Genomic DNA, 26,054 nt, shown 5'->3' with positions numbered 1-26,054 from the left:
TGGCCTCAGGGGGGGCGTGGCCTCACGGAGGAAGCGTGTCTGACACGTCCCCCTCAGTGAGGCAGATGTGATAGCTGCCTCCCCTGGTGCTTTTTCATTGCAGTTTCATGACGTGACCAGCGAGCCTAAATATCTTTATACACACACGTGAAATAAATTAGCTGGAGTATAGAAGGCGAGGACATGAAATGAAGGGGTCTACAAACATGACATTAGTGACATACTGAGATAGTAACAGGCACGCGCTTATTGCCCGCGCTCCATCCAGTTACTGAGGGGTTGCGCAATCAGAGGGGAGGCTGAGCTCGTCGCTGCCTCACCTCTCGTCTCTTCCTGCAGTATTTGCAGCGGAGCTCCGCAAATTTGGCGATTTTGACTCTAAAAATTATTGGAATCGTACACAAATGACATTTATAACACAGATTTAGTGGGAAAATCTTAATATTTATTTTATTTGATTATTCTTTTTTTTTACTTTTCGTAACAGCTATTTTCATTGGAGTATGAAGTGAGGCTCTGCCTGCCCTGCCTCCCCTAACCACACGTCCCTGATCCGTATGAACATTGTCAGTAGACCCCCCCCGCCCCCCCATACGCAAGCGTACGCATTTGGATTAACCCCCCCTCCCCTCTCCATGCGTACGCACTGATGACCCCTGATCAACAAACCAACAAAATCGCGTGGAGTTCACAACTCACAACCGACGGCCGATCTCTGAGCCGCAGAGACCGCCGTCAACAGGGGGAGCACCTGGCCCAGTCTGCAGCAGCAGCATCATCAACCACGGGGAGGAGGAGAGAGAAGGAGAGAGAGGAGGGAGGCAGAGAGTGAGGAGGAGGAGAGGGAGCGGTGATGGACAGGGTAGGAGGTGGGAGAGGGCGGGGAAGAGGGAGGAGTGGCGACAGCGGAGTGAAGCGGAGAGTGGCGAGAGGAGACGGGCGGTGAGTTGGGAGGAGAATGGAGTGGGAGGGAGATAGGGAGAGGGAGGAGGATTCGTGGTGATGGACAGGTGGGCGGGGAAAGGGAGGAGGTAGAGAGATAGGAGAGGGAGGAGTGAGAGGCGGAGGGGGTGGTGAATCTGTGAGAGCAGAGGGAGGGAGCGAGGCAAAGAAGAGGGTCGAGAGAGAGAGCGTGAGACGTAGGTTACAGAACGCGGAGCTTGCTCCACAGTGTCGGGTACATCTTGAGCAACCCAGAGAGAGAGAGAGCAGAGAGGGAGAGGTAAAGGGAGAGGGAAGGAGAGTTCGTGATGATGCCAGGGATGGTGGCCACGGGACTCGCCCGAGTCAGCGACTCCATCCGGGGCCTACAACTTTCCTCGGGACTGTCTTCATCATCATCAGCAGCATCATCAGCATCATCATCAGTATCATCATCAGTATCATCAGCAGCAACGTCGACAGTAGCAGCGGTGTCTGCATCATCATCAACAGCAGCAGAAGCATCGGCGCGTTTACCATCAGCAGGAGCACCACCACCATCATCAACAGTAGCAGTCTCAACATATTCCATATCACTAGCATCGTCAACAACATCATCATCAGCGCACGCTCACAATGACCAAGTGGGTTGCACGCTAAGTCGGTCCGGAGATAGAGAAAGACCAGACTCTGGGAAGATTGCTGCTGATGATGGTGATGGAGGTGGTGATGGTGGTGATGGTGATGATGAGAAGGAGACGGCAGCTGCCAACGAGCACGCGGTAAGCAACAGGGTCACAGTTGTGCACCTAGCCTGCCCCCGAAGACTCCCAGGGCACACGGCGTTAATGACGAACGAGGCACTGAATGTCGAAACCTGCCCACCAGAGCGTCGCTTGTGCTGCTGAGACAATGCCGCTCCGAAGTGTCACTCGCACGGGAGCACGCGGGCCGATGGGATGTGTAAACACCAAATGTGGTGTAGACTTTAGAGGGTTATGGGCAGGAGACGAACCGCTTGGGTTATTGTCGCCGCGTTTGTTAAACGTCTGGGCTCGTGTGAGTACGATGTGTCCGTGCCAGGTGACCGGGAAAGAGCTGTTGGTGAGCACCTATTGAGGCCAGCGTGGTCGCGTGATGTGGTCGTGGGGGGTGGTCTTTGTATTTACACTTGTGTGTGTATGTGTGCGTGTATGTGTGTGTACAAATGCCCCCCTGGTGGTCCCCCTCTTTAAGAAGGGGGACCGCACAGACTGTAACATCTACAGGGGCATCTCACTCCTCAGTGTGCCGGGAAAGGTCCTGGCAAGGATTATTCAACATCGCCTTGCCAGGCACGCCGAGGAGAGGCTTGCGGAGCCCCAATGCGGTTTCAGGAAAGGGCGCTCCTGCACAGATTCCATATTTTCTGACCGTCTGCTACAGCAGAGGTGTAGGGAATTCCAGCAAGACCTACATCTCTGCTTTATTGACCTGGTCAAGGCCTACAAGGCCTATGATACCATCAGTAGACCTGGGCTCTGGGTTGTTCTTCGTGCTTTTGGAGTCCCTGACCCTCTGCTCACGATCATTAAGGACCTTCATGATGGTGAGCGGCCCCGGGTTAAACTACGTGGCCGGGAGTCAGAGCCATTCCCTGTACACCTTGGGGTGCGACAGGGATGTCCTCTGGCTCCCACATTATTTAACATCTATTTTGACTACGTAGTTCGTGAAGCCTTCAATAGCTGTGCCGGGGGAATCTCCATTTGGTACAGATATAATGGGAGGCTGATCGATGCCCGGGTGCGGTCAAGGGATGGCTCCCTATTGCTCAACCACGTTATGTATGCCGATGATTTGGTAATAGCTGCTCATTCAGAGGAGGAGTTATAGACGCTGCTGCTGAGACTGGAGCGTGCCACTAAGAGATGGGGCCTTACCATCAGCCCCACCAAAACTAAGCACCTGCCTGGATATTTTGTACCATCGGACACTCCACCCCCACAACTCCCAATCGGTGATGGGGCAGTTGTGGAGAGAGTGGAGAGTTTCCCATACCTGTGCAGTGTGCTTATGACCGGCTCCAGTTTGACAGCAGAGGTCTCACTCCGAATCAGTCGAGCGGCAATATTTTTTCATCGGTTGCGTAACGCTGTGTGGAAGCTACCTGGTCTGTCGCTCCGCATGAAGCTTCAGGTCTTCTCGGCCACGGTCATTCCCTCCCTTCTCTACGCTTGCGAAACGTGGACCCCCCTAATGGAACATCTTCGCCGGTTAGAAACATTTAGGCTAGCCTGCCTATGATCCATCTTGGGTTTAACCAGGCTGGATTGTGTGAGGAGCTCACAAATCTTTGAAAGATCTGGGCAAGGTCCCATCGGTGAGCTCCTCCGGCAGGCAAGGCTGCGTTGGCTGGGTCATGTAGCCCGCATGCCCAGCCACCGCATGCCGAAACAGCTTTTGTTCGGCCGGATCGAGGGGGCTACACGGGCGCGGCACGGGCTAGAGAAGAGATGGAGTGATGTGGTACAGGAGGACGTGGAGCTGAGTGGACTTGCCGATGACTGGTATCAGCGGTGTCAAGATCGGCCTATGTGGAGGAGGCTGCTACTGGGCAGTTGGAGGCAGTCGCCCTCCAACAGCAACGGAGAGCGGAGAAGCGACACTCACAACAACGAGCGGAGCGCTGGGTGGCTAAAGCACAGCAAGTTGGCACAGTAGGGGGGGCACAGGTGGTGCATCAGCCAGTCATCTCAGTCATCTCGGTCATCTCAGTCAGTCGACCCATGGCACCTGCTGGGTCTGCCCCGTGACTTGCCAGCAGGCGTTCGACACTTCACGTGGCCTCAAGGTGCACATAGCTTGGCACAAGCGTCGTGGTGACGTCACCGCCACTTAGTGGCGAATGGCGGTTGTTGTTGTGTGTATGTGTATGGGGGAGCGGTAGTGTAGTGGTTAGCGCTACGCTGCTCTACGAACCTGGCGACCCGGCTTCGATTCCCGCTCACGGCCAAACACCGGTGGTGACGATTATCAGAACCGGTCCTGGGCCTCCCCTAGGTCGACTCGGCCCTCAAATTAATACCTGGTGCGATATTTAAACATCGCCACGAAAGAGACAAAGGCGGCCGGGCGTGGTGTTGGCCACCCACTCCCTCGTGTGCCGTGCCGACCTTCATAGGCGCTTGCCCCAACAATCTCTTGAGGCTACACGGGGGGGGGGGGATGTGGTGGTGGTCTTTGTCATTGCGTGTGTGTACATTGTGTATTTGTCTGCCTGTATGTGTAGTTGTGGTATGTGTGTGTGTGTCTACCTGTGTCTGTGTGCCGAAGCATGCGTCGATGTGTACAGGTACACTGAGTAGTTTATGTCCGTGTTTGGGCCTTCTTCTGCGAGTGTGGACTGAGCAGAGACAACAAAAGGTCCCCCGTGAAGCCTTGAACAGACTGTTGGGGCAAGTGCTGTTAGCGAGCACCTATGAAGGCCGGCACGGCACACGAGGGGAAGGGTGGCCAACACCACGCCCGGCTGCCTTTGTCTCCCCAGTGGCGATGTTTACACATCGCACCAGGTACTCATTTTAGGCTCAGACGGCTCAGGACCGGTTCAGATAATCGTTACTGGTGTTGGCCGTGAGCGGGAATCGAACTCGGGTCGCCAGGTTCGTAGCGCAGCGCGCTAACCACTACACCACCGCTCCCCACCCACACCACCGCCGCTCCCCACCCACACCACCGCCGCTCCCCACCCACACCACCGCCGCTCCCCACCCACACACAAGAATACAGGTACATACACAGGCACACACAGGCGTACAGGTACACACAATAATACAGGTACATACACAGGCATACACAGGCGTACAGGTACACACAAGAATAGAGGTACATACACAGGCACACACAGGCATACAGGTACACACACAGGCAGGTAGACACTTGTAGTGCAGCCTTGAATAGGTGTTCGCTAACAGCATTTTTTGTGTTATCTCAGTACGCTTTGTGCATGCACTTTGCAATGAACCGTGGTGTTTACACTGTAACATAACTCGCGTGTACGTATATTGTGTGGCAGGAAACGCGCGGTGTGCGCTATGATGAAGGGCCATTGCCCGAAACGTCGCCTATTATTTGTTTTCCCCTTTCGAGGCACACACGCACGCGCGCGCGACAGGGGACGCATCGAGTCGTTTGTACACAAACGCAGAAGAAGCAGCAGCGGAAATTAACAAAAAACATTCTCTGTGTGCGTGTGGAAAAAGAGTGACCCGCATTGCATTGCTATGCAGTGGGACAAAATAAATGTGTCGGGTGCCGTGAGTTGGTTGAGCACAATGGGGCGGGGGCAATCCCACAGCCCACAGCCCCCAGCCCCCACCCCCGCAGCGTTTCGGGTCACGGTTAAGGTCAGGCTAAGGTCAGGCTAAGGTCAGGGTTAACAGGCAGAGGCTTGCCCACAAGTACTGCAATGATCGGTTCTCCCACGGGGTTATTTGTAGTATACACCAATCACCATATCTGCAAGGTTTTATATCGCCCCTTGGCTTGTGTATATGTGTCGACGGGACTGTTATATGCATTTGGTAGCGGCATCGGGCGTGGTATATCCACTGCTGGATGAAGGCGTTGTAATCCGGCATTGTCAATCGTTGCCTCCTGCTGCGTGAATGCGTCGCCATCGACATCGGCCATGGCCGATCCACTGCTGGGTCGAGCCGCTGCTGAATGAAGGCATCATCGCGAGCCATGGTCTTATCAACTGCCGAAAGAAGGCCTCATCATCATCATCGCGAGCCATGGTCTTATCAACTGCCGAATGAAGGCCTCATCATCATCATCGCGAGCCATGGTCTTATCAACTGCCGAATTAAGGCATCATCATCATCGCGAGCCATGGTCTTATCAACTGCCGAATGAAGGCATCATCATCATCATCATCGCGAGCCATGGTCTTATCAACTGCCGAATTAAGGCATCATCATCATCATCATCGCGAGCCATGGTCTTATCAACTGCCGAATGAAGGCATCATCATCATCATCGTCGTCATCGTCAGCGATGGCCTATCCACTGCTGGGTCGGTCTCCTGTTTAACGAAGGCATCGCCATGATCATCAGCAGCGGCCGTGGTTTATCCACCGCTGGATGAAAGCCTCCCCAATCCGTTCCCTTCCCTCTCTCGGTGCGGAGCGGCCTAGATCCTCGTCGCAAACTCCGATCTCGTTTGCTCCGTCTCCGCCGGGTGTCCCCGCGGATGCCGTCTCGCCCAAGACGTTTGCAGGGCCCGCCGAGCAAAGATCCGTGCATACCTGTCAACCCCTTATCACAGACCAATTCAGACCTTATTGGTCACCCCGTGTGCCTCTTCAAAATCTCAACGCTCATCCTACAAAGTCTCATCACAAGGAGATTAAACGCAAACAAATAGACAATCACCACTACACTCACCACTAGTACACTCACCAATACACACCTATCAACACCTTATCAGTGCCCTACCTTATTACAGACCCATTCAGACCTTATTGGTCACCCCGTGTGCCTCTTAAAAATCTCAACGTTCATCCTACAAAGTCCCATCCCAAGAAGAGAAACACGCAAATAGACAAACATTTTTGATTGTTGCCCGCATTGAAACGGCTGTACGCCGTATGGACCTGAAAACTCGATTTCCCTGTACAAGAATATGGGTGGCGGGGGGGGGGGTTAAATCGTGTGGGTTGACAGCCTTGCAAAGTTGACCTTGCCATGACTCGGGTGTTTTTTTTACAATTCCCCCCCCCTCCACCCTGATCTTAGTTTGTATTTATAGAGCGCACGCGCGCGCCTTCGCTCTAAAGTCTAAAGCATAAACAAAAACAGCGATTTAGATGGCGGGGGGGCGAGGGATGAGTGACTGCAATGGGGGTCACGTGAAGGGGGTCACAGAAGGGCTGTAGGGGAGGGAGGAAGGGAGGGGCCGATGGTGGAGACGAGGCGGTGAGGCTTTCAGAGAGGAACGGGAGGAGGTTAAGGAGGGCGGGGGGGGGACTGCTTAAATTTGCACTGGCAGTGCTTTGCCTTCGTGGGCAGTGTTGGGTCTATGGGCAGTGCCGAGTCTATGGTGCAGTGTTGAGTCTGGTGCAGTGTTGGGTCTATGGTGCAGTGTTGGGTCTATGGTGCAGTGTTGGGCCTATGAACAGTGTTGAGTCTGGGCAAGTGAGTCTACAGACAGCGTCGAGTCTATGGTGCAGTGTTGAATCTCAGGGCAGTGTTGAGTCTATGGTGCAGTGTTGAGTCTATGGTGCAGTGTTGAGTCTATGGTGCAGTGTTGAGTCTATGGGCAGTGTTGAGTCTATGGTGCAGTGTTGAGTCTATGGTGCAGTGTTGAGTCTATGGTGCAGTGTTGAGTCTATGGGCAGTGTTGAGTCTATGGGCAGTCTTCTTTGGTTCTTTCGGTAAAGTCACGTAGAATGAGAATAAAATAATAAATTGATAAAATAAAATAACACAATAATATTCTCACGACGTTTCGGCCACAACACAAGCGGCCTTCATCAGGTGAAGGGGGCGAGACTGTCTGGTAGGACAGCGCTGGAGTGAGAGAGCCACGTTCAGATCACGGCTTTTAAGCTGTGTGAGAGGAACAAAGAGCCTTGACACAGGAATTAGCATAGAATTTAGCATTGAAATGGCTAAGTTAAGGCATACACATCCGCAGAGGCACCCCTTGACAATGGGATTAGCATAGAATTTAGCATTGAAATGGCTGAGTGATTCGCTTGTAACTGCTACAGAAATAGCTACGTTGAAGTCAGAGCATACACATTCACCGAGGCACTTAGTACAAATCAAACAGGAGAATTTAGCATTGAAATAACTAGGCGAATTTAGCATTGAAATAACTGGGTGATTTGCTAGTGACTGGTCACAGAAATGACTACACATCTGAGCTATTCACAGTACTATATAGTGAACCAATAAAAACTAAAATATAAATTACCTTCATGTTATCAATAAACTCTATATTCTCCAATCAGCTAAGCTACCAACCATAAGTCGTTATATATCACAATGCTATATGGCGAAAAAATGGGTGGATTCTTACCCTCAAATTTCCGTACCACGGATAGCTATGGGCAGTGTTTGATTTCAAGGAGCAGACAGAGAGAGACGGACAGAGACAGACGGAGAGACACAGACGGAGAGACAGACAGAGAGACACAGACAGAGAGACACAGACAGAGAGACACAGACAGAGAGACACAGACAGAGAGACACAGGCAGAGAGACACAGACAGAGAGACACAGACAGAGAGACACAGACAGAGAGACACAGACAGAGAGACACAGACAGAGAGACACAGACAGAGAGACACAGACAGAGAGACACAGACAGAGAGACACAGACAGAGAGACACAGACAGAGAGACACAGACAGAGAGACACAGACAGAGAGACACAGACAGAGAGACACAGACAGAGAGACACAGACAGAGAGACACAGACAGAGAGAGAGGGAGACTGGGAACGAAGCACGCGAGGTACATGGGGAAGGAAACGAGAGAGTTCGAGACGGAGAGGAACACGCGCATTAGAGAGCACACGCAAGTGAAATACATCATTGAAGCTCTTTAAAACAAACACACACCCAAGTGAGTGACGCTTGGGCAAGGATGTGTCACGGTCAGGGTCTGGAATACTATTGCCAATAAACTGCAACTTGAATCGCTACCAATGAGATCTTCTCTCAAAACTGCTCTAGAGGAGTTGTACACCCCTAGCTGCCACTGCTATTCATTGGCATAAAATAAAATAAAATGTTTTCGCTCCGGATGACGCTGCAAAGTATTATCTGTATTTTGATTTAGCGTGCTGATCTTAAAGGTGCATTGAAAAATTTGATACTCCAACTGATGCTTCTGTTGTTGTGGAGTAACTCATGCAGGCAGCTATGGCTCTAGGATTTGATGTTACATGTTATTTATGTAGTTTATTGTAAAAATTCGGTCACTGTTAGGATGCAATTATGGCTTTATTTTTTGGTGATTTCGAAAACGTTTTTTGGTTTGGACATGTGTGTTTGATTGTAGTACGGAGTTAGACTGATGGCCTTAATCTAAGTTTTCTTGTGGTTGTGGTTGTTGTTTGACTTGCATCCCACTGGTATTTTTTGCACACAGCGTTGGTGTACGGTGCTCTTTTCAGGAATATTTTGCTGTTTTTTTCATGGATTTTCTGTTTGCACAGTCACACAAAGTCACTTTAAGATGTTTTCTTGTTCGTGTTTTAGTTTTTTTGTTTGTTGTGGTTGCACCCGATTCAAGAGCCGAATGGCTCACAGGGCAATACCAAAATAAAGAAACTGAAACTTCGATGATGGCCAAAAATAATTAACTATAAACTAAACTATATATTTTTTTTATGTTACCAGGTAAGGCCCACCGAGCTCTATAACTCTTTTTCAGAAGCGACCTTGATAGTCCAATGACGTTGGCTTCCCACGTGGAAATGGATAGCAGCCGAATATTTAAAACCCATGTTTCCAAATGCGGAGGGAAAAAGCGGAGGACTCGGGGAGAGGCACACACAAACTCGAAATAAATAAATATATACAGCAGGCGTCGGGGTTGGGATCGAACCCACAACCTCCTGGATACCAGGCGAGGTTGTTAACATCTCGCTACCGGAGTGGCAGCCAAGTTCATGGAAACGCGTCATAGGAGACATCCACCGGGGAGATGGAGCGATGAAAATGGCTCGTGTGCCGGTGCCGGCTGGATCCGTAACATCGCAGGATCGGCTTGGGGGAGTGCAGTGGGAGGGGGAGGAGGAGGCGGCCTTCATCTAGCAGTGGTTTGACCATGGCCGATGAATGAGCGAGTCACTAATCCCTTGTCTGATGGCACGCGCAGAGAGAGTCACGCGCAGGCGCCGTGATGCATCGTTTCCATCGATACGGACTCACGCGTGCCCCGACACTCACCCGCCTCCGCATTCCTCCCGAGACAAAGCACGGCACTCCAACGTCCGCTATGCGGCCGTGACTTCGCCGCGGCGCGTGTGCCAGGCTAGGTGCACATTGATGTCACGTGAAGTTTCTTAACCTTGGCAGGCGGATATGCAAAAGCATGCGAATACAAAGGTTGCCCTCCCCCTGTACTCTTGGACAGGATGTTGGGCAAGTGCGAGCTCCTGTTCATACCGGAACGGCATCCGAAGTCGTGGTTTGGTCAGAACCACGCCCGGGGCCCCCTTTGTCTTCCCCCTGGTGATGGTTACGAAACCGCACCAGATACTTATTTAAGGCTGAATCGACCTCGGGGAGGTCCCCGACCGGTTCGGATATTTACCACTGATATTGGTCGTGAGCGGGACTCGAACTCGGGACCTCGAGGAGGTCCCCGACCGGTTCGGATATTCACCACTGATATTGGTCGTGAGCGGGAACAGAACTCGGGACGCCGGATGCGTAGTTAAGTGTGCTAACCACTGCGCCACCGCTCCCCACAATATACAAGAAACACCCGCGTACACGCAGAGTGACGAGTCATATCTGAACCGCGCCCGTGGCGCCCCGAGGTTGACTCGGCCCTAAATGAGTACCTGATTCGGTGTGCACACATGAGTCTCGCGGAGACAAAGGCGCTTGCCCCAACACTTGCCCCAACATTTTGTTAGAGGCTATACGGGGATCTTTGTCTTTGTGTATATGTTTCCGAGCCAGCACTCGACCCTCTTATGAATGGGCAATGATGGAAGACAATATGTGGAATAGCCTCGGCATGGGAATGTGGAATTTACACACTTAAAACATTCTCGTGACTTGTTTTTGTAAAAAAATAATCTAAAAGCCTTTTTCTTGCATCATCACCCGCGACTGGGCGATGATCGTGGAGGGGGTGGGGTGTCACGTGACTCACCCACGATGGAAAAACTTACGTAATGCACCACCACCTACCCAACGTGTACCCTGTGAACAACCCCCACGTGTACCCCGTTCATAACAGTCTGGCGCGCGCTGCTGAGCTGCCCAGGTGCTCGCAAACACGACAGCGGCGTGCTTGGAATTCCTGCACCGAGAATGAGGAACACGCGGATTAGAGAACGGCGACCATGGTTAACGATATCACCGACACTGTTAATGGGCTCCACGCTGGCTAGGAGATGTTAACTTCCTCGCCTTGTTATACAGGAGGGTCTTGGGTTCCATCCCGACCCTGATGCCTGTTGCATATTTGGAGTTTCTGTGTTCCGTGAACGCGTGGATTTTTCTCCTGGTCCTTGGGAGTTTTTTTCCCCCTCCACATTTACAATCAACATCACGCGTTTAGAGTAGTCGGTGGCCGTTGGACATTTCCCCGCGACACGATAAGCCACTTCGTTGGGCTAGCATTTGTGACAGCCAGGTCGCTTCTGAAAACATCTATGCAGCTCAGTGGGCCTTACCTGGTAAAATAAAAACTAAGTTTATAGTTTAGTTTCAATAGCTAATAAAACGTATGTAGTGCCTGGGCAGGACTCTTTCGGGCCGATGGCCCGATGCTCAAGACTAACAACGGAGTGGTAGTGGCCTCCATCTAGCAGTGGATGGATCACAGCTGATGATGATTTATGACGCTGACTGACTTGAACATGAGCGTGAATTCAGTTCAGGGACTTCTCTATATACCAACAGTCGACTTGAGAACTTTCAGAGATATGTCCAGTTTCCTGTTTGGACCGAGAGACATAAGTTCAACAGCTGTGGAATAGATGGAGGTGGTGGCATCCACATCTGCAGAACACGAAGAACCAGTGGCATCTTCAGAACATGAAGAACCAGTGGCATCCACATCTGCAGAACACGAAGAACCAGTGGCATCTTCAGAACATGAAGAACCAGTGGCATCCACATCTGCAGAACACAAAGAACCAGTGGCATCTTCAGAACATGAAGAACCAGTGGCATCCACATCTGCAGAACACGAAGAACCAGTGGCATCTTCAGAACATGAAGAACCAGTGGCATCTACATCTGCAGAACACGAAGAACCAGTGGCATCTTCAGAGCATGACGAACCAGTGGCATCTACATCTGCAGAACACGAAGAACCAGTGGCATCTTCAGAACATGACGAACCAGTGGCATCTACATTTGCAGAACATGAAGAACCAGTGGCATCTGCAGAACATGAAGAACTAGTGGCATCTACATCTGCAGAACGCGGAGAATCGGTGGCATCTACATTTCCATGAGATTCTACAAATTTTTATGTTATTCCCCATGTTTAGTGTACATGCCGTGGAACAAGTTTGGAATTGACAGGAGTAAAGTTGGACTTACGGACAAATCGACGCAGGAACAGTGCCTCAGGAACCTAACTCGTTTGTAAGTAGAGGAGTGCCTGTGTGTTACTGGTAAGAGTCTCAAACCACAGTGAGGAGGAGGAGGGAGATTGGGAGTCTTCATACATTGGCATCATGGGTGGAGTCTGCGGTGGGGGGCACGGGGGGGGTGGGGGACAAAGCCCCCCCCCCCAAAAAAAACTGGACACCTTTATTAATTTATTTTCAGTAGTTTACGATAATGAAGAATTAATTATATTGCACCCACGATTCCTAATGTGGGAAACAAAACTAACCCCCCCCCTCCGCCTCCCCCCAAATATAGAAGTCAAACTCCGCCTATGATCGCATGCGTACGCAACAATCATGCCGGGTGGCGGAGAGCACACGACATTAACTTTGGCAGAACGATACGTGTAAAAACTGTTTTCCTGCCCCCGCCCCGCCCCCCCCCTCGTAAAAAAAACGTGGAGTGACGAATACCACACGAGGGGAGGGGAGGCCTATTGTCCGATTAATTACTTTTGCTGGAAAGAGAATTAGCATTTCCGACAGCTGCGTCATGAACGGGAGAGAGTCTTTTCACACTGGCGGTTTTGTTCACCCCGCCACCACCACCGTCGCCGCCGCCACCCCGCCCCGCCGAGTGGTTTTGCGTGACGCAATGACCGAAGCGTTTCGTTTCGCGCCCAGGACGACCGCCGTCGTGCGGACAGAACCACCCTCATATCGGCCATGGTTCGCCCTGTGGACTGGTTCGGTCAGTTTGGGGCGGGTTTATATTCATTGTTGGCGGTTATTTGTCTCTTGGCCCTTCCTTGGAAGCGGAGTTAGAATTCACACCGCCAACTCGGCTCTCCCTTAAGACCTTCTCGGGCACCACCAGAATTCCCATCGCTCGCCGAGCTCTCGCTGCCCATTGCGGAACGTCGGTTGTAACCTTCACGTCGCCGGGACGCAGCGGCAGTGCCTTACGCCGGTGTCTGGCCCGAGCCCCCCGCTACAAGCGCGAGTGCAAGACGCGAGCGGGCACCGGTGTCGCAGGAAACACCGGCGGCGCGTGCTCCTTCGCGAGTGCAGCCAGAAGGCCCCCCCCCCAAACCTGCCGAACGCCCTCGACACGGATCCCTCTGTCCGTGTGCGCGCCTTCTCTCTCGGCGTTGCCCACGACCAGGGGAGCGGCGGGCGCGGTGGTTAGCGCCGCCGTGCCTCGAGCCCGAGCGAAGCGAGTTGGATTCCCTGCTCGCGAGCAATCGGTGTGACGGCGAATATTTGAGCCGCTCCCCTGGCCTCCCTGTAGGTCGACTCGGCCTTGAGTGAGTGCTGTACCTGGCGCGGTGTGTAACAACGTCAGCACTGGGAGAGACAAAGGCGGCCGGGCGTGGTTGCTGGCCAACCCCCCCCCCCCCCTTCGTGCGCCTTGCCGGCCTTCATAGTTGCTTACTCGCTAACAGCACTTGCCCCGACAGTCTGTTAAGGCTACACGGGGGGATCTTTGTCCTTGTCGTGTGTCCGTGCAGGCCGCAACCCGCCACTCGGACTCCCACACGGGGGGGCCTTGCCGCCCTAAGCGCCCCCCCCCTGCCCCCTCGTCCGCCCCCCAGAACGCTGTCCCTCGCAGTGCTTCCTGGGTGCAGCTGTCTGGCCACGAAGGTGGGTCGCAGGCCGCTCGTGGGTCGACTCGGCCGCGGTCGTTTAAAGGTTAACACTGGGAAGACAAAGGCGATCGGGCGTGTGGTAGGCATTGAATTATTGAACTATTCACTGTCCCCCGCCCGACCTCCCGCTCCTCCCCCCACACGATTAAATCGTCAGCATTTGTGGCAGCTAAGCAGTTGTAGTGCCTCTAGTGGCTGCTGGGGTCTCGTGACCCTGTCACGGGTTCAGTGAGAGGCGATTCTAACCTAAGGATTGACCACCGTCACGTGACCACTGTCAAATGACCGCGTGAATATGTCCACACTGTCGTGTGACCGCTGTCATGCGCGTTTCTCTTGTCCTGCAATGTATGGGTGACTGGGTGAAAGTTGAGCCCATGGCACCTGGGTCTGTCCGGTGACCTCCTGCCAGCGAGCGTTCGACGCTTCACGTGGCCTGGGTTCTCCGCTTTCCTCCCATAGCTAAACCCACACTTTCACACACACACACACACCACACATGCGCAGAGTGTTACTGCTGTTGGCGAAAGCCACATCCCATTGCTGAGAAATGACACCGCAAATGATTCGGCAGGAATTCCACAGCTGCAGCAGCAATCGCCCTGTCTGCCGAAACCACTAAACTATTTTTTATTTTACTCGGTAAGGCCCACTGAGATACATAGCTCTTTTTGCAGAAACGACCTGGCTATCACAAATGATATCCCAATGAAGTGACTTATGTGGAAATTTATAGCAGCCAAATACTCTAAATGCACGTTTATAAATGTGGAGGGAAAAACGGAAGGACCAGGAGAAAAATCCACGCGACCACGGGCAGAGTGGCACGCAAACTCCACAGATACAGCAGGTGTCAGGGTACCGATAGAACCCACGACCTCCTGCATACCAGGTGAAGGAGTTAACATCACCTAGCCACGACGGCGCCCCTTGGCAAGACCTTCCTGTTAAAAGAGTCTTGAGACTCAGCGACTCTTTCGTTTTGTAAGCCAGAGGAATAATGGTAATCATAATAATAATGAATAGTTGCCTCGTGCCGTACGCTCCTCCCGGGCCCCCTCCGCCCCCCCTTCTCCCCGCAGGGAGCCTGATGCCCTCGCACTCAGGCACGGTGCTCAAGCGCTTCTGTCCCCACGAGCAACGCTGCCTGCAGCTGCTCATGGGCGATGCGCCGCTGTGCCCCTTCGTCCCCGAGTTCCACGGCGACACCACCATCACCACCGTCACCGCCACCGTCATCGCCGCCGGCGCCGCCGTGAAAACGACAGCCGCGACGCCCTCCCGGTACCGCTCGACGTCCCAGCGCTACAACCGCATGCAGGACCTGCTCGCGGGGTTCCGAGCGCCGGCCGCAATGGACTGCAAGATGGGCGTGCGGTGAGCGAGGGCCGGAGTCTGGTGCTGCTGCCGCTGCGCTGCCGCTGCCGCGCTGCACGCTCGGTCACGGCTCGTGGGCCGACGGACACACGGGTGGACGGGCGGGCGGACGTCTGGATGGATGGACGGACGGGGACGGACGGACGGACACAAAGACGGACACACGGGCGGACGGGCGGATGGGCAGACGGATGGACACGTTGCCGGATGGCCGGACAGACGGATGGACGGATGTGTGGACACATGGGCGGGGCAGACAGACGGACACAGCGACGGAGAGACGGGCGGACGGGAGACGGGCGAGCATTCGTAGCCACGGCGGTTCCTGCGGCGCCGCTCAGGCGACCGCTTTGTGCGGCTCCGACATGCCCATTGTGAGCCACCTCCACAAACGCTGCTGGATCAAGGCCCGCGACATCACGATTCGCCCAGCGCCCACGCACGGGCTGATTTCGCCATCGCTCCGTCGCCTGGCTGGACGTCCTCTCGGGCGCATTCCCTCATTCGTCTGCCATCGGCCCTTCCGCCCGTAACGAGCCCTGACGAGTTGCTCCCCATCGGTTTCATTCGCGGTTATGGTGATGTGATGAACCGGGGCGGGTTCCTCATTCTCTCTCAGTGTAGTAATTCCAAGCACGCTGTTGTCAACAAACCGTAAACTATTTTGGAAATAGTTTTAAATGATGGTATCAAACACCTGCCCACTCAGCCGCACGTTCTGATATGAACAACGGGGTAAACACGTGTACACGGAGTACACGTGGAGGTGTACACGGAGTACACGTGGAGGTGTACACGGAGTACGCGTGGAGGTGTACACGGAGTACGCGTGGAGGGTGTACACGGAGTACGCGTGGAGGTGTACACGGAGTACGCGTGGGGGTGGATGATGTAAGTTTTTTCATCGTGTGCGAGTCACGTGACCCCGGCACGTGTGCCGTGCCCGCCTTCATAGGTGCTGCTCTCGAACAGCAATTTGCCCCAAACCTGTTGAGGCTTTCGGGGTGATGTTTGTGTTTGGTGTGTGTGTGTGTGTGCGTGCGAGCGTGTGTGTGTGCGTGCGAGCGTGTGTGTGTGTGTGTGCGTACGCGCGTGTGTGTGTGTGTGTGCGTGTGTGTGTGCGAGTGCGTGCGAGCGTGTGTGTGTGTGTACATGAGCGTTTAACTTTAATCCCCAGTAGTGTGATCTCCTTGGGTGTATTGATCTGGCTCAATGAGTCGTGGAGACCAGCAGTGACCCCCCCCCCCCCCCCCCCGTAAACCCCAAAGAGGGCTTTGACTAAGTAAATATATTTGCGCATCCGCTTAAAAAAATACATAGTGTATTTCTTTTACACAGCCCATTAGCCCACCCGTGGCCTTCTGCTGGAGAGAAGAGCATCTTATCAGCAGCGTTTCAACGTTTAGTGAGCGTCTCGTTATCGTCAGCGGCAGAGTCAGGCCGAGCTTGAACCAGTGCTGGTGAATTGCCCGATGTTTACATGCAAGGGCCCTCTGGCATCGTCACTCGCAGGGTGCGTGACGGCACCGCTCGGCCGCCCTGATGAGCACGTGGGGCAGCGGTGATCTCCTTCTCCCCCCCTCCTTCTCCCCCCTCCTCCTGCGTGTTGTTGCCGCGCGATGTCCGACGATCCGCTCCACGTACCGGGAGCCGAGATCCGATCCTGTTCTTGCGGGGGGAAAACCGATATCGGGATGGTCGTGGCGCCGTCGTCGTTGACGCCGTATCTCGTCGCACCGTCGTGTCGCGGTGACTCCGGGTGGTGACCGTGGTGACGTCCGTCCATCCATCCCTCCATCCATTTGTCCCTCCGTGCACCCGTCCGTTGGTCCGTCGGTCTGTCAGTTTGTGACCACCAGTCCACACGTTCATTCCGACCTCTGTCTATTCGTCCATCTGTCCATTCTAACGTTCGTCCGTCTGTCCATTCTAACGTTCGTCCGTCTGTCCATTCTAACGTTCGTCCGTCTGTCCATTCTAACGTTCGTCCGTCTGTCCATTCTAACGTTCGTCCGTCTGTCCATTCTAACGTTCGTCCGTCTGTCCATTCTAACGTTCGTCCGTCTGTCCATTCTAACGTTCGTCCGTCTGTCCATGCTTTCCAACGTCCAACGTTTCCATAAGACCTGTCGGGCACGGTGCTGGCCACCCACCTCCTCGTGTGCCGTGCCGGCCTTCATAGGTGCCACCCGATAACACCACTTGCCCCAAGGGTCTGTTAAGGCGATATGGGGGGGATCTTTGTCTTTACCTTTGTGTTCTTGCGTGCGTGTGTCCATCCATGTGTGTGTCCTTGCGTATGTACGTGCGTGTCCTTCCGTGCGTGCGTGTGTCTGTCCGTGTATCCGTGCGTGTCCTTCCGTGCGTGCGTGTGTCTGTCCGTGTATCCGTGCGTGTCCTTCCGTGCGTGCGTGTGTCTGTCCGTGTATCCGTGCGTGTCCTTCCGTGCATGCGTGTGTCTGTCCGTGTATCCGTGCGTGTCCTTCCGTGCGTGCGTGTGTCTGTCCGTGTATCCGTGCGCGTCCTTCCGTGCATGCGTGTGTCTGTCCGTGTATCCGTGCGTGTCCTCCCGTGCGTGCGTGTGTCTGTCCGTGTATCCGTGCGTGTCCTCCCGTGCGTGCGTGTGTCTGTCCGTGTATCCGTGCGTGTCCTCCCGTGCGTGCGTGTGTCTGTCCGTGTATCCGTGCGTGTCCTCCCGTGCGTGCGTGTGTCTGTCCGTGTATCCGTGCGTGTCCTCCCGTGCGTGCGTGTGTCTGTCCGTGTATCCGTGCGTGTCCTCCCGTGCGTGCGTGTGTCTGTCCGTGTATCCGTGCGTGTCCTCCCGTGCGTGCGTGTGTCTGTCCGTCCAGCACGTACCTGGAGGAGGAGCTGGCGCTGGCGCGCCGCGACCCCCAGCCGCGTGCCGACATGCTCGCCAAGATGGTGGCGGTGGACCCGACGGCGCCGACGGCGCTGGAGCGCGAGCGCGGCGCCGTCACCAAGCCGCGCTACATGCAGTGGCGCGAGCTCTGCAGCTCCTCCGCCTCGCTCGGATTCCGCATCGAGGCCACCAAGGTGAGGAGGGGAGGGCGAGCTCCGTGACGTCGTCGTCGTCGTCATTGACGACGTCGGCGCTCTATCGGTCAATTGCTGGCGCCACCGCCAGCGTCGTCGTCGTCGTCGTCGCCACCACCAGCATCACCACTCCCACCATCATCTCCGTCACCACCACGACCACATCCACCATCGTCGCCGCTCGCAACAGTACCAATGTTTTCGGTGACACCGCCACGATGATCACTTATCATCTGCATCACCACCACGGTCACCACCATCATCACGATAATCACGATCACCACTCACCATCACCACCACCACCACCACGATCATCACTCACCACCACGATCATCAATATCGTCACGACCACGATTATCACGACCATCAATATCGTCACTACCACGATTATCACGATCATCACCAACACGATTATCACGATCATCACCACCACGATTATCACGATCATCACCACCACGATTATCACGATCACCACTCGCCACCACGATCATGACGATCATCGCGATCGTCATTCACCGTCTCCATCACCACACTGACCGCCGCCTGTGCGATGCTGTGACGCGTTCAGAAGAGCGACGGGACGCTGAGGCAGGACTTCAAGAGGACCAAGTCGAGGGACGAGGTGCGCGCCGCACTCGAGGAGTTCGTGGGCGGAGACGCCGTCGTCATGGTGAGGGGCGACGAGGAGTGACGAGGAGCGACGGGGATTGACGAGGAGTGACGAGGAGTGACGAGGAGTGACGAGGAGTGACGGGGAGTGACGAGGAGTGACGAGGAGTGACGAGGAGCGACGGGGATTGACGAGGATTGACGGGGAGCGATGAGCGATGGGGAGTGACGAGGATTGACGGGGAGTGACGAGGAGTGACGAGGAGTGACGAGGAGCGACGAGGAGCGAATAGGATTGACGAGGATTGACGAGGAGTGACGAGGATTGACGGGGAGTGACGAGGAGTGACGAGGAACGATGAGGAGTGACGAGGATTGACGATTGACGAGGAGCGATGGGGAGTGACGAGGATTGACGAGGAGCGATGAGCGATGGGGAGCGGCGAGGATTGACGGGGAGCGACGAGGTTTGACGAGGAGCGATGAGCGATGGGGAGTGATGAGCGACGAGGATTGACGATTGCCGTTTGATGTCACGGCCGTGACTCTGTTTGCTTTGCTTTGGCCCTCTTCGGTGACCCTGGGTCACCGCTCCAAATGAGACGTGCACATCCTGGTCTCCCGTGCTCTCGACGCCGGTCCAACAAACACACGGCACGTCACCTGACGTGAAACCTGCCCCTAGCCAGGTTTCACGATGGCCGTGTCGAACCGGGCCGGCGCTCGCCGTCATCCTGGGTTGTTGAATCCTGAGGCTGGCTTGCCCGTTTCTCCCTTCACGGGGGACGCTCCGTAATGGCCACGTGAGGATTATAATAATGTTATGAGACCTCCTTTGCCAGAAACAAGATATAGGAATAGGTTTTACCCTTTTAACTGGCACAAAAACTGACACCTTTATTCAAGGCATCATGTTTGCAATGACCACAACACGCCAAAAGGCGTACAACTAAAAAACAGCGCACTATCAGAGTATTGAGGGCTCGGGGTGAGCATTAACATTATGAGACCTCCTTTGCCAGAAACAAGATATAGGAATAGGTTTTACCCTTTTAACTGGCACAAAAACTGGCGTCTTTTGGTCCAACACCAATGGAGACTAGGCTCTAAGAAAAGCTGTCTCGGGTGTGGACCAATCAAATTCAAGGACAGTGCATATTATTATCAGAGTTGTCTTTTTTGTTTGCATTTTGACTGCTTGTGTTGTGGTCATTGCAAACATGATGCCTTGAATAAAGATGTCAGTTTTTGTGCCAGTTAAAAGGGTAAAACCTATTCCTATATAATAATGTTGTTGGCCATGTCACTGACGGAAACACTGGGCCAGCAACGGTGAGACCCTGGGTTTTGAATCTGGGTTCAAGGTGACTCGGCATTTGGGCTGCGAGCGAGGAATTAGTCTGACGGTGCCAAATGTTGTCTTATCAGGGGGAGGTGGTGGGGTTCATGATGTTCGTGTATGTATGTGTTGAACTTCTTTCGCACCGTACGTAGCCAACCGTGCTAATCGGTGTTGCGGGGGAAGGACGACCAACGAAGCACAAAAAGCGCAGTTCTAAAGAAATTCGTTTTCAACGTAGGTGATTTGAAAGTGCATAGTTCCGGTGGCTTCCTGATATCGGAAGGTAGAGCGCGTTCCAGACGGCCAAGGAAAGCGCATCCGAAAGCGCGCGACGCGGTGACCACCGTCTGTGTTCGAAGGCCAGTCAAAAGCCGCCACTGCTGCTGTGAGGATGAAGGAAGTTCGCGTGATGATGGTTTTCGCTCCTTGGCAAGATGATGGCCTAAGTAAGTTTCTAAAATGCCACTCGCAGAGACACTGAGCTGGCACGGCTGAGAATCCTGGTTTGGCATCCGAGTGTCAGCCACTGCCTGTGATTCAACCGGGTTCTCAAGCGCAATGGGTTGATGGTTTCAGCCAGGTCACGGATAATTCGCACAGAGACCCGTAGACTCGCAGAGACGCCCATAGACTCACATAGACCCCCCCATAGACTTGCACAGACGCCCATAGACTTACGTAGAGACCCACAGATTCGCCACGTGTGATGGGACAGAATAGTGTTTTATGTAAATATGGCGTCGTTGTTGAGCTGACGTGTGATGGTGATGCATCCGTGCTGCTTGCGTTTGTGCCGTGTGCTGCAGGAGAGCTACATCAGGAGGCTCCACGCACTCCGAGCGGCGCTCGAGGTCTCTCCGTTCTTCCGCTCGCACGAGGTGCAGCACGGGTGGCACGGGTGGCACGGGTGGCACGGGGGACACCCGGGATCCACGCGGGATTCACGCGGGACCCAGTCGTTGTTGTGATTATTCCGATTGCCACCGTAAAATTTTCTCAACGTTATTATTCTCATTACCGTCGTTATCTTTATTCTCGTCATCGTCGTTATTATCATCGTCATCATCATTTTCCTTCGCCATCATCGTCGCTGCTCCCCCGCAGGTGATCGGCAGCTCGCTGCTCTTCGTGCACGACGCTGGCGGCCCCGCCGGCGTGTGGATGATCGACTTCAGCAAGACGCGGCCGCTGCCGCCCGGCACGGCGCTCGACCACCGCACGGCGTGGCGCGAGGGGAACCGCGAGGACGGCTACCTGGGCGGCCTGGACAACCTCGTCGCCATCCTGGAGGAGGTGGCGGCGGCGGCGGCGGCGGCGACGGAGGGGGCCGAACCGCGGAGCCGGCGGCGCTGCTAGCGACGCCGCGCGGAAACAGGGCGACCGGCGTTGCCGCCGCGGATGTGGGCACCGCCGACGACTGGCCCCGCCAACGCCGCCGCAAACACCGCCCCCACCGCCGCCATTGCGGACGCCGCCACCCACTGCCACCCAGCACCACTACCGCCGCCACCACCACCATTGCCACCACTATCACCAGTGCCACCACCGACAACCACTGCCGCCACCACCACCGCCGTCACTATCACCACTATCACCACCGCCACTACCACCATCGCCACCACTCCCGGTCACCACTGCTTCAGCCAACACCTCCTCCACCGTAACGAGCGACAACTACCACCACCGCCGGCGTCGTATGCGCGCGTTATTTATTCCCATTTTACTTGTACAGCGCTTATGGTTGATTCTCATTTGTCGTCGAATCTCGCGAGTTATTGGGGCGGGTTTGTATTTGCGTTCCGCATTTTGAGTCGGCACGAGGACCTGGACTCGGATCGCCGCAGCCGCTGCCCAAACGGGCGCCGGGTTATTTATTTTAAATTTCCGAGCGTTTCCGCGTGAACCTCGGCTGTGCGGGGTTGACCCCCCCTCCCCCGCTCGCTCGCCCGTTTGTTTGGTCGTCGGTTCCGTTGAACTTTGAGCGAGCCCCTCGTGAACCGGAGGGGTGGGGGTGGGAGAGAAAACATCACTGGAGTCACCGGCTCTTAAACGTCGATCTGCTCCTCCGTGGGCGAGACTCCCCACCCCCCGTCCCCCCCCCCCCCAGCCGTCCCCAGGGCTGAGGGGGGTGGGGGGCGGGAAATCGGATCGCGGCCTGGGCTCCCGTGAAAAGGCACGCAGGGATTAGCGGCGTAAGGCACTACCACTAGACTACAAAGGTACGCCTATGCGTAGCAATCTTATAATGTTGCAGCCTATGTTCTTGTATATAATCCTACGGAGGGGTTTACGACAAAACTTATTATTTTAATAATAATCCTAATGATACTAATGTGCTGGCAAAACAATTCCCGTACCGGTGTTACAAGCTGTTCCAATTCAGGTTGAATATTAAGTGCAGGGGTGAATTTTTTGTTCCATCCGGATTTTGGTGAAAAGTGCCACATTTCCGGCACGGTGAAGGAAGGCGACGAATCTCTCCCTCGGTTTCTCTGAGCTGTGACTTTTATTCTCTGGAGCGTTGGGGGTCGCCATCTCGCTGGAGTGATCGCAGGAGCGTGGGATAAACTGGACAAATGCCGTGGATGGATGTTCACACGGTGAGCGTTGGTGCTGGCGAGTGTCGATAGGTGCAAATGGGTATTTGTGCCGGTGAGTGTGTGCCGGTGAGCGTGCGTGTGTGTGTGTTGGTGAGTGTGTGCCGGTGAGTGTGTGTGTGTGTTGGTGAGTGCGTGCCGGTGAGTGTGTGTGCGCCGGTGAGCGCGTCCATGCGTATTTGGATTGGCGAGTGCTGTCGATGAGTGTCAATAGGTGTGCATATGGGCATTTGGCGCAGTGGGAACACAGGTGGCACAATCTGTCAGTCATCTCAGTCGGTCAATCCACGGCACCTGGGTCTGTCCCGTGACCTCCTGCCGGTGAGCCTTCGACACTTCACGTGATAGCCTTAGCGTGCACCTAGCCTGGCACCAGCACCGTGGTGCTATTACTGCCACGTGGTGGCGAATGGCGGCTGTTATGGGTATTTGTGTTAGTACCTGCATTGTTTGAGTGTTGGCTGCTGAGTATATAAGTGGACGAGCTAGTGAGTGCGTGTATGTGAGTACGTGCATGTACGTATTATGTGAGTGTCGGCTGGTGAGTGAGTCTATTCAAGTGTACGAGCTGGTGAGTGTGTATATAAGAACGTGCCGTGTTAGTATTGGTGAGTTGGTGCGTGTGAGTTTTCGAGTGTACGAGCTGGTAAGTGCGTGAATGTAAGTACGAAAGTATTGGTGAATGTTGGTTGTTGAGTTCCATTGGGTGGGGAGCGGTGGTGTAGCGGTTCGCGCTACGCTGCGCTACAAAACCCGGCCACCCGAGTTCGATTCTCGCTCACGGCCAACACCAATGATGATTATCAGAACGGATTCTGGGCCTCCCCTAGGTCGACTCGGCCTCAAATTAGTACCTGGTGCTATGTGTAAGCATCGCCACTGGGGAGACATGCGGTCGGGCGTGGTGCTGGCCAACCATTCCCACGTGTGCCGTTCAGGCCTTCATAGGTGCTCCCTAACAGCACTTGCCCCAACAGTCCGTTAAGGCTACAATACAAAGTTTTTATCGGATGTATGTCGCGTGATTGCTCAATTTTATTTAATTGTAGACAAACAGAAATCCTTAAACTTAGCCAGAACCTAAATGAGACCTTTTAAAATTGAGACCTCTCATCCAGTCACCAATTAACCGCTGCGATGGGTATTGCAATTAACCTGCTGCTGTTGTACCTGCAACCACTGTAATAACTACACGCACGGTGGCAAGATTTTAATAATAGTATTTGTACTATGATAATCGTTATTACGTCTTGATAATGTTTATCTCATGAATACACTCAGGGCATATCGCACGGGAGGGCTCGCGTTTTGTGTGTTAATGATTGACGCCGGGCGCGATTATTTATTCGTTGTTTCTTGAAATCGTAAGGACGCAGGCGCAGCCCCTCAAGGGATCATCGCTGGATACCGCTGCTGGCGGAAAGGAGGGGGGGGGGCCTCCTTCCACTCGAGCTGCGCAACGCTTAGCACCGTGTTCCATCTCCCGGCGCGGCGGTCAACACAATGGTGCAAGTTTACGAAATCGAACCTTCTTCCCACCCCCCTTCCTCTCCCCCCCGTATCTATCCAACCCAGCAGGATAGAGTAGGAGACCCAACCGCAGTTATTACATCGTGGGTCAGCAGGGTCGCGCGCGGTCGCGTAACGCGTGGGGCGACTCGCACCACTTCCAAGACGCCAGGCCAGGAAGATTCTCTATCTCCCTCGCACGCCTCGAGTTTACTAGAGGGGTCGGGAGTTCGCTGTAGAGTGGGAGAGTTGTCTGTAGAGTGGGGGGGGGGGGGGGGGGGCCCTTCCGCCAGCAGTGGCGTGAGTGAACGATTGCAGGGCTGCGCCTTTAGCGTTTCCCGCCGCTGTAAATCATTACCGTAATTACGAGTGCCGCTGCGACTCGCGCGGAAGGAATGTGTCGGCGGTGGTGGTGGTGGTGGAAACGCGGCTTCGCTTACACGCCAGAGGCTCGCAGCCTCTCGCCTCAATGCATCCCTCTGTGTGTGCGTGTGGCGGTGGGAGTTCACCCCCCCTCTCGCAATAGCCGCTAATTCCCGATTACTCCACACAGCCTCTCTCTCTTACACACACACAGATAATTGTGTGAGCTCACGGTTAGAGAGAGAGAAAAAGCACACGCACACACAAGCTGCCAAGCCAAGCTATTAAGTAACAAGGTAAATACTCATATACTCTTTCACGCGTATTATTATAATTCTTTTATAGTTGTACGTGCAACTAAAACACCCCATCTCTAACAAACAGCGGTCCTTCCGTACAAGCATCTTGGCCCTGCTGCTGATGAGACGCAGAATGTCGAAACCGGCCCAGAGTTTTGCTTCTGCTGAACCAATGCCACTGAAGGCCGTGCGTGCTGATAGGGATGGGTTTTTTTTAAAAAAAGACGTTTTGTGTATTAGGAGGGGCAGACCAAGCGCCTTGGTGATGTCACCGCCACTTAGTGGCGAATTGCGGCTGTGATGGTGGTGGTTGTTAAACACGGTGTGAGATGAGACGAGCGAAATTTGGTTCCCCGAATCCTTCGACACGGGGTTGGTGGGTGAAAGCGGCTACCTTGGGGCGAATGCGGCGACTGTAGAGCGCTCTCTAGCGGCCACGGCAGCAGGGAAGGCGAAGCGACATTGACGCGAGATTAATTTAGGGAGGGTAAGGGGGGGTGGAAACGATCGACTCAAGCAGCTTTCACACGCGAATACGACCGATGACGGCCCCACTGAAAACAAAGTTTTGCACCTCGCTTAAATATTCCAGCAAAACCGTAAGCGGGCCTGGTCCTGTACAGGTTTCCAAACACGTGGGAACACGGCAAAGACGAAGATCTCCCCGCCCCCCCTCCCCCCGTGTAGCCTTAAACTGTTGGGGCGAGTGATGTTAGCGAGCACCTATGAAGGCCGGCACGGCACGGCACGCGAGGGGATGGGTGGTCAGCACCACGTCCGGCCGTCTTTGTCTCCCCAGTGGCGATGTTTATACGCCACTGCACCAGGTGCTCATTTGAGGCCGAGTCAACCTAGAGGAGGCCCAGGACCGGTTCAGATAATAATCATCACCAGTGTTGGCCGTGAGCGGGAAGTGAACTCGCCAGGGTTTCTTAACGCAGAGCGCTAACCGCTGCTCCTGCCAAAAGCGGACCCCCTTCGACACTTGAGTCCCAGTGTCACAACAACAACAACCGCCATTCGCCACTAAGTGGCG

At 54.3% G+C, this 26,054-nt stretch overlaps 1 protein-coding gene across 2 annotated transcripts; it reads left to right on the top strand.

Moving 5' to 3' along the window:
* Nucleotides 1–1,044: 1,044 nt before the first annotated feature.
* Nucleotides 1,045–24,139, top strand: LOC116947292 (inositol-trisphosphate 3-kinase C-like). Of its 2 annotated transcripts, XM_032962846.2 has the most exons (7): nucleotides 1,045–1,703; nucleotides 13,731–13,863; nucleotides 14,951–15,245; nucleotides 18,095–18,299; nucleotides 18,868–18,969; nucleotides 21,057–21,128; nucleotides 21,355–24,139. In XM_032962846.2, exons 1-7 carry the CDS (start codon nucleotides 1,251–1,253, stop codon nucleotides 21,604–21,606), a joined length of 1,512 nt encoding a protein of 503 aa, XP_032818737.2. In that variant the 5' UTR covers nucleotides 1,045–1,250; the 3' UTR covers nucleotides 21,607–24,139. The 2 variants fall into 2 exon arrangements, with proteins under 2 accessions (XP_032818737.2, XP_032818740.2); XM_032962849.2 differs by lacking the exon at nucleotides 13,731–13,863 and having other exon boundaries at nucleotides 1,589–1,703.
* Nucleotides 24,140–26,054: the final 1,915 nt, after the last annotated feature.

The sequence above is a fragment of the Petromyzon marinus genome, chromosome 29, assembly GCF_048934315.1.
Source record: "Petromyzon marinus isolate PM22_M1 ecotype Great Lakes invasive population chromosome 29, UKy_Petmar_22M1.pri1.0, whole genome shotgun sequence".
Classification (NCBI taxonomy): domain Eukaryota; kingdom Metazoa; phylum Chordata; class Hyperoartia; order Petromyzontiformes; family Petromyzontidae; genus Petromyzon; species Petromyzon marinus.
The sequence above is the reverse complement of the archived record's forward strand: the minus strand, read 5'-3'. Positions and strand labels throughout refer to the sequence as shown.